Source organism: Nerophis ophidion, linkage group LG06 (assembly GCF_033978795.1).
Source record: "Nerophis ophidion isolate RoL-2023_Sa linkage group LG06, RoL_Noph_v1.0, whole genome shotgun sequence".
In the NCBI taxonomy this organism is placed as follows: Eukaryota; Metazoa; Chordata; class Actinopteri; order Syngnathiformes; family Syngnathidae; genus Nerophis; species Nerophis ophidion.
Genome location: NC_084616.1, coordinates 35,924,669 through 35,937,514, shown reverse-complemented (window position 1 = coordinate 35,937,514; position 12,846 = coordinate 35,924,669). Strand labels below are relative to the sequence as shown.

The 12,846-nt window shown below is 39.7% G+C and overlaps 1 protein-coding gene across 1 annotated transcript in view; it reads right to left on the bottom strand.

The window, feature by feature from the left end:
• Positions 1–3: 3 nt before the first annotated feature.
• The window catches only part of LOC133554572 (AMP deaminase 2-like), a 32,552-nt gene continuing 19,709 nt past the window's right edge, over positions 4–12,846 (bottom strand). Inside the window, exons 2-4 of the mRNA XM_061903495.1 lie at positions 2,230–2,354; positions 2,028–2,158; positions 4–76 (exon numbers count right to left, since the gene is read on the bottom strand). Of these exons, the coding sequence (XP_061759479.1) occupies positions 4–76; positions 2,028–2,158; positions 2,230–2,354 (329 nt within the window). The remainder of the gene's footprint in view (positions 77–2,027; positions 2,159–2,229; positions 2,355–12,846) is intronic.

The following is a 12,846-nucleotide window of genomic DNA, read 5'->3' as shown; positions in this document are numbered from 1 at the left end:
CACTCACTCAAGATCAGCTGCGCTGTCGGTTTTCATAAACTCCTGTTTGGCTCGCAGCAAAATGTCTGGTTCAAATCTGTGGACAGACAAGCTGAGCTCACATTGGTCAGCATTGATCATCCTCACAAAAACACACGTAGGAGGGAGGGACTCATTTATCAATATTGTGTTTCGTTCTTTCATCACACCGAGATGCCATTTGGTTGACTTTTAAGCAACATATAAGCACCACATCTTATATTATAGTGCTGTTTCAGCCTGTACAGCTATGAAGGTCAGCAAAACAAGTGCTCTTGCGGTTACTAATGCACAGACACATACTTTTTATTATGTGAACCCTCAAAAGTCGAAGGCAATACATTTAAAAATACATTTTAATCAGGGATGTCAAAATATGATCTAATTCATGAGCATTAATTATAAATACAGGCGGAATAATCGCGCAATAGTGGATGGTATAGAGCAGTGGTTCTCAAATGGTACCCCTGGGGGTACTTGAAGGTATGCCAAGGGGTATGTGAGATTTTTAAAAAATATTCTAAAAATAACAACAATTCAAAAATACTTTATAAAAATATTTATTGATTAATACTTCAACAAAATATGAATATAAGTTCATAAACTGTGAAAAGAAATGCAACAATGCAATATTCAGCGTTGACAGCTAGATTTTTTGTGGACATGTTCCATAAATATTGATGTTAAAGATTTCTCTTTTTTGTGAAGAAATGTTTAGAATGAAGTTCATAAATCCAGATGGATCTCTATTACAATCCCAAAGAGGGCACTTTAAGTTGATGATTACTTTTATGTGTAGAAATCTTTATTTATAATTGAGTCACTTTTTTATTTTTCATCAAGTTTTTTGTTATTTTTATATATTTTTTTCCAAATAGTTCAAGAAAGACCACTACAAATGAGCAATATTTTGCACTGTTACACAATTTAATAAATCAGAAACTGATGACATAGTGCTGTATTTTACTTCTTTATCTCTTTTTTTCAACCAAAAATGCTTTGCTCTGATTAGGGGGTACTTAAATTAAAAAAGTGTGCACAGGGGGTACATAACTGAAAAAAGCTTGAGAACCACTGGTATAGAGTAGGGGTCGGTAATCCAAAATGTTGAACGAACCATATTGGACCAAAAATACAAAGAACAAATCTGTCTGGAGCCGCCAAAAATTAATAGCCGTATACAAGTCTTTTAATGAAATCAACGCATGACGTAAGTGTCTATATTAGCTGTAATAGCCTACTATCAAAATGACTGTGTGTCTCAGGCTGAAGCAAATCTTTGTTGACAAAAATGTAGAAATGTATTATTTATTCTACACATTTTTACAACATTAGTAAATCAGAGGCAACTTTGAAGATGAGATAACTCCGGTGAATTATTGTCAAATTGTTTCTAGAGTCAAACAAAAAACATTTATATTGTATATATTATATAAAAATATAATATAATATAATATAATATATCAGAATATATAATATACTGTAAAATATTATGTTAATATTATATATATGTTATATTTTATATTGCTGCTATGGTACATTTTTTGTCTACTTTATACCTGCATATCCTTTCCATTCTTACCCTTTCCATCCTTTGTAACTGAGCTACTGTGTGGAACTATTTCCCTTGTGGATCAATAAAGTTTGTCTAAGTCTAAGTCCAATGTATGAACTATAAAAGCCAAGTTTTTCTTAACTGTCATATTAGCATAAAGACAGATTAATTACTGTATGTTATTTTTATATTCAATCAGTCAGTTTGTGTAAGTAACTGATATTTAACAGCGTTGCTCATATCATACAATTGCAAGATAAACTAGGGTTTTTTTTGGCATTTGAGGCATGCTTTTTATATAGAAATGTTTGACTTTAGAGGTTCAATTGTTTTCGAGTTTATTAATGTTTGGCTATAGTGGTATACATAAAACTAGTAAAAGTAGTCCTGAAGAAAGAAAACAACATTGTAAAGAAGTTAATGTAGGTTATTATGTTAATCAAATCTCGCATACTTGACGTCCTGGCTAATCTGTCTCTCCAGACGCTGGCGTCTCTCCTCCAGTTTTTCTATAGGGCTGTCCTCTGGGAACTCATAAGGAGCGCTGCGCATCTCACTGTCTGCCAGGCTTCGTGAGAACAGCTCCTTCACAAGGACACACACACACGTTGAACAAAACACCGCAAGCGTTGATAACGATGACAACAACAACTGACCTCAGCGATTTCCTTGTACTTCCCGTCCATGGATGTCCGCAGGTCAATGGACTGTTTCAAGGCCACGGGAATCCCAGGTAAAGAATGCTGGGGAGTGAGAAGGTGGCGAGTACCACGGAGGTCCACTGAAAAAGATTAATCAATCTTCCATTATAAAAGCATGATCATTTTTGCACCCTGTTGTACCCTCCATAGCGCAGGTGTTTGGGGGCCAGATCTGGTCCGTCACATCGTTTTATGTGGACCGCGAAAGCTTAGAAAAAAATAGGCCTGATCTACAAAACCCAAAACAAGTGAAGTTGGCATGTTGTGTAATTCGTAAATAAAAACAGAATACAATGTTTTGCAAATCCATCCATCCATTTTCTACCACTTGTCCATAATCCTTTTCAACTTATAGTCAATTGAATAGACTGCAAAGACAAGATATTTAATGTTCGAACTAAGAAACTTAATTTTTGTTTGTAAATAATCATTACCTTACAATTTAATGGCAGCAACACATTGCAAAAAAGTTGGCACAGGGGCATTTTTATCACTGTGTTACATGGCCTCTCCTTTTAACAAAACTCAGTAAATGTTTGGGAACTGAGGAAACCAATTTTTTAAGCTTTTCAGGTGGAATTCTCTCCTATTCTTCCTTGATGTACAGCTTAAGTTGTTCAACAGTCTGGGGTCTCCGTTGTAATCTTTTATAATGCGCCACACATTTTCAATGGGAGACAGGTATGGACTACAGGCAGGCCAATGTTTTACTATGAAACCCTGCTGTTGTAACACATGGCTTGGCATTGTCTTGCTGAAATAAGCAGGGGCGTCCATGATAACGTTGCTTGAATGTTTGATGAGCATTCCTCAACTTTCTGTCTTTTTTGCCAATTTTGCCTGCTTTTTTGAAACATGTTGAGCTAATATTTGCAAAAAATACAGTTTTTCAGTTCGAACGTTGAGTATCTTTTCTTTGCAGTCTATTTAATTGAATATAGGTTGAAAAAGATTTGCAAATCATTGTATTCTGTTTTTATTTAGGATTTACACAATGTGCCAACTTCACTGGTTTTTGGGGTTTTTACGTTTGCGTGTACTAAAAAACTTGATGGCACACGCAAAGCTGATCTACTAAACTTGTGCACAGAGGATTAAGTCTCTTAAGTGAGCAGAATAAGGAGCACAATCCATTTTGCATGTCTGTCCTCATGAATAATAATAATACTAAAAATAATAATACATTTTACTTATAAGGCGCCTTTCTAGAAACTCAAGGATACTGTACACAAACAAAATAATTAAATCAATCGGATAACAACAATGCCATCCATCCATTTTCTACCGCTTATTCCCTTTTTTGGGGTTGCGAGGGGGCGCTGGCGCCTATCTCAGCTACAATCGGGCGGAAGGCGGGGTACACCCTGGACAAGTCGCCAATTTATCGCAGGGCCAACACAGATAGACAGACAACATTCACACTCACATTCACACACTAGAGCCAATTTAGAGTTGCCAATCAACCTATCCCCAGGTGCATGTCTTTGGAGGTGGGAGGAAGCCGGAGTACCCGGAGGGAACCCACGCATTCATGGGGAGAACATGCAAACTCCACACAGGAAGATCCCGAGCCTGGATTTGAACCCAGGACTGCAGGAACTTCGTATTGTGAGGCAGACGCACTAACCCCTCTGCCACCGTGAAGCCCATATAACAACAATGAATGATTAAATTTACAGTGAATAAGCACTTAGGAATAGGTGTGTTTTAAGTCTTGATTTAAAGAGGGACATTGAGTCCGTATTGCGAAGGAGTTCCTGTGTACCGTATTTATCGGACTATAAGTCACAGTTTTTTTCATAGTTTGGCCAAGGGTGCGACTTATACTCAGGAGCGACTTATGTGTGAAATTATTAACACTTTACCGTAAAATATCAAATAATGGTATTTAGCTCATTTACGTAAGAGACTAGACGTATAAGATTTCATGGGATTTAGCGATTAGGAGTGACAGATTGTTTGGTAAACGTACAGCATGTTCTATATGTTATAGTTATTTGAATGACTCTTACCATAATATGTTACGTTAACATACCAGGCACATTCTCAGTTGGTTATTTATGCGTCATATAACGTACACTTATTCAGCCTGTTGTTCAGTATTCTTTATTTATTTTAAATTGCCTTTGAAATGTCTATTCTTGGTGTTGGGTTTTATCAAATAAATTTCCCCAAAAAATGTGACTTATACTCCAGTGCGACTTATATATGTTTTTTTCCCTCTTTATTATGCATTTTCGGCAGGTGCGATTTATACTCCGGAGCGATTTCTAATCCGAAAAATACAGTACTTTCTACTACTGGGTAGAACAGAGAGCCTGTTGATTAGACTGAGTGACTACTGTTTCTACCTAGCTGCAGGCTTGTGTATCGTTCAAACATGAATACCAGAGTGTAGACACAAATAACAACTCACCGCGACATCCCAGTATCTGAGAAACACTGGCTTTATGCCAGGAATGAGAACAATTGGTGAAAAGACGGAGTGACGACAAGAGGAGAGGAGACGACAACTTGCGTGTTCCACAACCTTCTGTTCAGCACCATCTTACCAACACATCCTACTCAACATGCAGGAGCAGCATCATCCCTGCTATTTAACGCTCCACTGAGCATAGTGAGGCCAAATGAATGTTTTGAACTCTGAAAATAAGTACTCCTCTCACATTCAAACAACAGTACTTGTGTAGCAATTATGCGCTACTACCTTCTTAAAATGACTCGACACAAGTGAGTACATCCAAAGTGTGACTATTTAGTGCAAGCACCATTAATATCTGGCAGTGAGTCGATCCTCTTGGATTTGGAAGTTCACCAGAGCTGATCAGGCTGTTACAGCAATCCTCTCACACGCCTCCATGATGACATCACCGGTCTAGTTGGTGGATAGTAAAAGTATTTCACTCTTCCACCTTCGATTTGAGGATGCTTCAGGTGCAAAATGGGGTACAGGTATGGAAGCATACTTGGCAACGCCATTATCTTCATCCTCTTGAGCAGTGACTTTCAAACCTTTTCCACCAAGTGCCACCTCAGAAAAAATGTGGCTCTCCAAGTACCACCGTAATGACCAACATTAAAAAACAGTAGCGTAGTAGGCCTGAGTATTTGTTAAAAACAAGCCAGAGGTTCTATTATATATTTTTGGCCAATGTAACATTACACACAGTGAAAAAATAAAACATTTACTTTAATCAAATAATTATTTGGTGTACGACTAGATCAGTGGTTCTTAACCTGGGTTCGATCGAACCCTAGGGGTTCGGTGAGTTTGCCTCAAGGGTTCGGCGGAGCCTGCGCCGCGGAGGTCAAAACACACCCAACTCATCGTGTAAATAAAAACTTTTCCCTATCGGCGTATTTTGGATACCCCCAAAAAATGTTCCCTCTAATTTTTTACATCTGATTTGCAAGTGTGTAATTTTTTGTGAGTTTATGTGTTGGTTTTGTTCTTTTAACAAGGGGATGTTCATGCACGGTTCATTTTGTGCACCAGTAAAAAACAAGCCATATAACTTTGTCTTCAAATTAGAATTTTTTTATGTATTTATTTTTTCACTAAAGGGTTCGGTGAATGCGTATATGAAATTGGTGGGGTTCGGTACCTCTAATAAGGTTAAGAACCACTGGATTAGAAGGAGCCCGCGTACAACTAATGATACATGCACTGCAGTTTGATAATCACTGCTCTACAGCAAGGCATTTTATCATGTTAGTCATGGTGGAAAACGGCCATGTACCTTTCACATTTGTAGGACTCAGTATAAAACTAAAATGGCACATTCAGCTTCATGGCAAAGACTACTTTCTGGCTAGGCAACACATCAAAGCCTGTGCACTATTGCCAAATAACATCTTGGAATTGTAACTGCATGCAAAGTCCACTACATAATAGTAGCAATCCAACCATTGTACCTACTACTTTATAGCATATCCACTTTTAATTTCTACAATACTATGCATCTGTAATTAAACGACTTTTGTGAGATAGTGCAGGTGAAATAGTACGAAGCGGTGTCCTCACTATGCAAAACAAGCCTGAGTCAAACAAGCTTCACCCTCAGCCACAGAGTCACAGATGTCGCCGCGCTCGTCTGTGCAAGCTAATGGCCTGCTAAGATGTCACTTTGGACCATATCACTTTCCCCTGATAACATAGGACAGTGTTGTCGTCAAGGGCAACATGCGACCAGCGGCAAAGACACCCAAGATGGGCCCCGGTGAAGCCGAGCCAAGCGTACCCGGAGCTAATCCCCATAATGGCTGCTATATTTGGATCAGATGCATCTAGGTTACGTAACATCTCATCCCCTCACAGTCGGAGCCACAAGCAGCGGTAAAATAAGTCATGGTTTACTTGATGATACCATATAATCTCTTGCACTGGAGCTTTTATGGATCTAAATGAGCAGGGTAAGGCATAAAAGAGACCGTAAACAGCAAAGAGGCATGCTGAGGTGTAAGGGAAACAATAGCATGCATGTTAGTAAGGAGGCTTAGAATGGGGTCAAATAGCATGAGCTTGTCGAGAGACCTTTAGTGCATAAATATTTCAGTAAAAAAACAGCGTGACGCGTCCAACTCAAAGCACATCATGCCCTGTGTGCTCTGTGCACAAGTGGAAACAGGGTCGTCTGATGCCTTCAAGCAGCAAGTAAACAACAAAGATGAGCACATTTTATTGTACTTTATTATGAAAAACTTTCCCTGACTATCTCATTGGTATCATTAGATTACAATAGATCTGCCAATTGAGACACGACAATAGTGATGGTAATTTAGACTCTTATGGGTTTTTGTGCTACTTCAATGGATTTATTACCAGAAGACTTGTAACATGGATTTCTAATATAAAAATATAATCGGATCAAATATTCATTAATCATTTATTACTTTACATATTATTTACATTATTATTGTTATTATTATCAATCCTGTCACACACTTGTCCAAAAACCCACCAGAAAAAAACAGAAAACTTACAGCAGCCATGGAGAAGGTGGCAATATGGCTACATGACTCTAGTCTTATATTAAACATTAAGAAAATTGCAACAACGTATTTTGTAAACAAATATAAATTTTCATCCTTTCCAAATACAACAGTTAAATGGGAAATAATACAAAATGTTAGTGAATATCGTTACCCGGGTGTCATTTTAGACCAACACTTAGCTTTAAAAAACATATCAAACAGATTTGCCAGAGTCTTAAATACAGCATAAAAACGTTCAAATGTATCAGGAATTTATTAACACTGGAGGCAGCTAAAAATTATTTTAATGCACTGATTATGTCTCATTTTTATTATTGTATGACATGTTGGTTGCAGGCAAGCAAAATCACACTGACACCATTGGAAACTTTGCACAAACAGTCGCTCAAAATCCTTGACCGAAAACCACAACACCACCATTACTGCTAAGTTCTCCAAAAATATAGATTTGTCAAATTTAGCTAACATTCAAAGATTAGCATCAATACGAATGGCCCATCGAATCCTAAATAAGACTGCACCAGCGCCACTTAAACACTTTGTTCAGTTTACATCTGCTGTGACAACTAGAAACACACAAGCCTCCACCAGCGGGCGGTGTAGCGTACCCAGATGTAAAACATATTTTGCACAATCAGCCTTTTCATATAAAGCCATAAAGAAATGGAACGACCTCACAACAAACTTGAAAAGTCTAACAGATTACTCTTCATTCACAATTGAAGTTAAAAAGTGGCTTTGGAGCAATCAAAGCTGCTCACACGGTCACATTTTCTACCGCTTGTCCCTTTTGGGGTCGCGGGCGCGGGTCACTCAGCTGCACACTGTACACCCTGGACAAGTCGCCACCTCATCGCAGGGCCAACACAGATAGACGGACAACATTCATAATCAATCAAACAATCAGTCAATCAATCAATGTTTATTTATATAGCCCTAAATCACAAGTGTCTCAAAGGGCTGGACAAGCCACAACGACATCCTCGGTTTAGATCTCACATCAGGGCAAGGAAAAACTCAACCCAGCGGGATGACAATGAGAAACACTCATATTCACACACTAGGGCCAATTTTCTGTGTTGCCAATCAACCTATCCCCAGGTGCATGTCTTTTGAGGTGGGAGGAAGCCGGAGTACCCGGAGGGAACCCACGCAGTCACGGGGAGAACATGCAAACTCCACATGTAAAGATCCCGAGCCCAGAATCGAACCCAGGATTTTCGTACTGTGAGGCAAACGCACTAACCTCAGATCCACCATGCTGCTGGGAGGTAATGGGTCCCATTTGTATAGTCTTTGGTATGACTCGGCCGGGGTTTGAACTCACAACCTTCCAGTCTCTAACCACAAGGCCACTGAGCTAGTGAACCAACGCAACATTTACAAGAAACTGAACGACAAATCGGGACTTAGAATGTGCACAAATAAAAGAAGAATCAGCATCCGGGGTAACAGTATTTGCTGGTCTACCAAAGACTGCTTTAATTGAAAGAAATATCAGAAAATGAAGATGGCTCGTTCACGAATGACTCATCACTATGAGAAAAACATAAACATTCCCAACCACAGTAAGATATTCAGCAGCTAAAATCAACATTTTAATTGTCCTGTCACACAATACACAACCTATTGTTGCTTGGCAGAGTTTATAGTCACCAATCAAAACAGACCCACAGCATCATGATTTCTACACACATCTGTATACACTGCTCTGTATTGCATAAAAAACCCATTTTAAAATGTAGATTTTAGCCAAAATGCAACAGCAATCTGTGTTTGCATGACTGCGCAGATTTCATCCACCGATGTTTCCCAACACAAAAAAAACCCCTCAGCTATATTCACAATCTAGTGCTAACATTGTGATAGGAAGGTACGTCCTGGGCATGATGTTAAAGTGCATCCGGCAGTGGAAGCTCCTCTATGGGGTCTTGGGGCACAAAGAGGTTAACCGCTTAACTAGTGTTACCCCGGGTGGCCCTTGGCAAAGTCCTAGTACCTGACTGCCACCGAGCCAGGGATACGGTGAAGACCTCGACAGCAGAGCAGGCGGAAGACGGTAGATTTTAACAACTACCACAACGGCTGCGATGGCGGTAGGAGGTTGCAGCAGAAAAGGGTCCCCAGTCGTCTTGGACTCCATGCCACTGGACCCCGACCCGATTCTGTCAAGGATCGTGTGGTGACTGTCTTTGCACTAGTCTCCCCACGTAAAACAAAGTCATGCACAGGCACCCTCCAGAAAGGGATACAACCCTACCAGGAGGATTGTCATACTCGTTTCGAGTGACCGCCGATGATGATAGGAAGGTTTTCTGGGGGGAGTTTGAAAGGCGCAAAAGAAGTCTGATAAATGAATAACTTGGCATCAGTGTTAAAAAGTCATGTGAAGAAAGTCAGGTCCCACTAGTCCCGTCTAAATAAGCTTCTTCCTACAGCTCTTCAAAGAGTCTGATGCATGCTTGGTCATGCAATAGCCATTAAAAACTTGTAATAATCCTCTCAGTCCACTCCAAGTTTTTGTGTCAGTCAATCCACAGTAGCACCGTGTGCTAAAGAAGGCGCGGCTCCAGGCGCTTACACAAAGGCGTCAAGGGACAAGAGGAGGGGTGAGGAATTGAAGGGGGGATATTTCTGCTTTGGCTCGGGACCAGGCTACATAGTGGAGGTACCTGTCTCTTCACAGCAGCTAGACAGGGCCGAGCGAGGGGAGACACACGGGGGGAGACAAAGGAAGAGATGGAGCATGCCAGGATGCCATCGTCTGTCCTTTCCTACTTGAACACAATGGAGGGGGAGGAAGGACAGAGGAGTTTGAAGTGAGAGGGGAAAAAAGGCACACACAATCATCTGCCATATTGTCCTGCTCCTCGCTCTATCCCTGCCATACGTACACTGAGGTGGTCCTGCAGGTCCATTAACTCCCCCCTCACATGGTGCCAGTGTGTGTGTGTGTGAGACCCCCCTTCCTCCTGCTCCTGGAGCTGCTCTTCCTCATTTCTGGAATGTACCACGGGAGAGCTCGGAGGAGGGGGAGGTGGGAGACGGCGTATAAAATCACGTGATGGATGGTTGGCCACGCTGCAAACCTTACAAACCTTCGTCCTACTAAATGTCGTCATCACCGCTTTTTTTTGTTTTTTGCTGAAATTATGTTTGCTGTGTTCATGAATTACAAACGTAAATAGTGCTGGCTCAGCTACACGAAGATCATGTCTTTATTCCCATCTCCTCTCACAGATTAGAGGGCCGGCGCGTCGGTCCAATTCTGAGATAAGGGAATCATATGGACAAAAAAAAAATATTATTACAATAATTAAGTCGACTGATGTTAATATCCTAAATCTTTTTTTTTTCTTTTTAAATACTGATTATTTATGTATTTAATATTTGTTTACTTACTATGGTATTTTATCAATTAATCAATCAATCAATGATTATTTAAATAGCCCTAAATCACTAGTGTCTCAAAGGGCTGCACAAACCACAACACAAACCACAACAACATTCTCGGTAGAGTCCACATAAGGGCAAGGAAAACTCACACCCAGTGGGACATCGGTAAGAATGATGACCCAGGGGGACGTCGGTGACAATGATGACTATGAGAAACCTTGGAGAGGACCGCATATGCGGGCAACCCCCCACCCAGGCAAATCGAGACCAATGGATGTCGAGCGGGTCTAACATCATACTGTAAAAGTTCACTCCATAGTGGATCCAACACAACCGTGAGAGTCCAGTCCAAAGTGGATCCAACACAGCAGAGAGACTCCCATCCAAAGTGGAGCCAGCAGGAAACCATCCCAAGCGGAGACGGACTAGCGGCGCAGAGATGACCCAAACGGTACACAGGCGAGCGGTCCATCCTAGGTCACGGCTCCATTATTAAGTATTCACTGTTCTGTTACAGAGAACAAGGAAATGGGATAAAATTGCTATGGTATGAAAATGGGTAGGATTAGATAAGCTCTGCTTCTTCCTACTCCTTTTTGGACATGCTGTAATGAAACAACTGGAAATATAAAGTGTAAAGTTAAAGTACAAATGATTGTCACACACACACTTGGAGTGGCGAAAATATTCTCGGCATTTGACCCATCACCCTTGTTCACCCCCTGGGAGGTGAGGGGAGCAGTGGGCAGCAGCAATGGCCATGCCCGGGGTATCATTTTTGGTGATTTAACCCCCAATTCCAACCCTTAATGCTGAGTGCCAAGCAGGAACGCAACGGCTCCCATTTTTATAGTCTTTGGTTTGAACTCACAATAAACCTGTGATGCATTAAATTGAATCATAAAGTTGGAAATAAACTGAAATTGAACTAAACTGAACTGGTCTGTCTCCATGCAAATTATTTTTGCTCTTTCTGCAGGGTTTTTTGTTTATTTCTATTCTCATTTTACAAATTCCACGAGCTTGGCTGCGCCGAAAACATTTTCATTGAAAATTCACAGCAAATTACTGGCTGATAGTTGCATTACTTTCACTGTAACTTTTTCAGTAATTTACGGTGAAATGTATTCACAGCAATTCATTTTACCCCTGGAGCTATGGGTTTCACAGTTAATTATAATAGAATTACAATTAAAGTCATCCCTTGCCACACCGCGCTTCAAATATCGTGTCTTCAGCACATTGCATCATTTAGTTTTTTGAAGCATATTCTACAATTTAATCTTTCTCGTGCATAAAAATGGCGAAATAAACTACAAAAATATCAATACCATTGTAGTTTAGAACAAACCAATGAGGGGGCGCTGTCAGTATTGTGGACATTGATTGGCTCAGCTTAAGGCAGCATTACAATATTGCATTAAAAGCGTGTAAAGGTGACTAATCGGTGGTGTTTCATGTCTAAACGGATTTCATAATGTTGAAATGTATGTATGTATGTATGTATGTATGTATGTATGTATCTAGAAGGTTATAAACAGCTTTTTTATGTGCTGGCTGTGACAATATTTGATTTATGTAATTTGGGACTCCTACTTTGGGGAATACCATTTATCAAGGTCATGCGCGGAACCAAATAACAGCAATAACGGGGAATTGATATTTTATAGGTATTTTGATTAAAGTTACAACTATATGTTGTAACATCACTGTGATTTTACAGTTAATTACAAGACTATATGCTATAACTTTCCAATTCTAATTTTATGGTTAATTACAATAAAGTTACAACTGTATGCTTTATTGTTGTAATTTTACAGTTAATTACAGATGGTTTAAATTACAGTACCTTAAATAAAAAAAACTGTTTTTCTTCCCAAAGATGTTCCATTTGCATTAGTTTGAGTATGCTGCTACAGTATCTTAGCTGCTATTACCAACAGTTTAATTCCAGCTTTTTAGTGTGAAATCGTGACCGTTTTTCCAGCCCTAACACAAAATATGTGTGCAGTTTCTCAAACGAGAGGTCATCTACTATTTTGTCTTTACAATGTGTTTTCATCCAAGAAAAAAACAACAAAAATCTGGCTTATTTTTAAAAGAGCTTACAGTCGATTGAAAGGTCAAAGTTACAACTTTGCAGTAAGACTACTAATAGATGATAATTTTATTGTCATTACT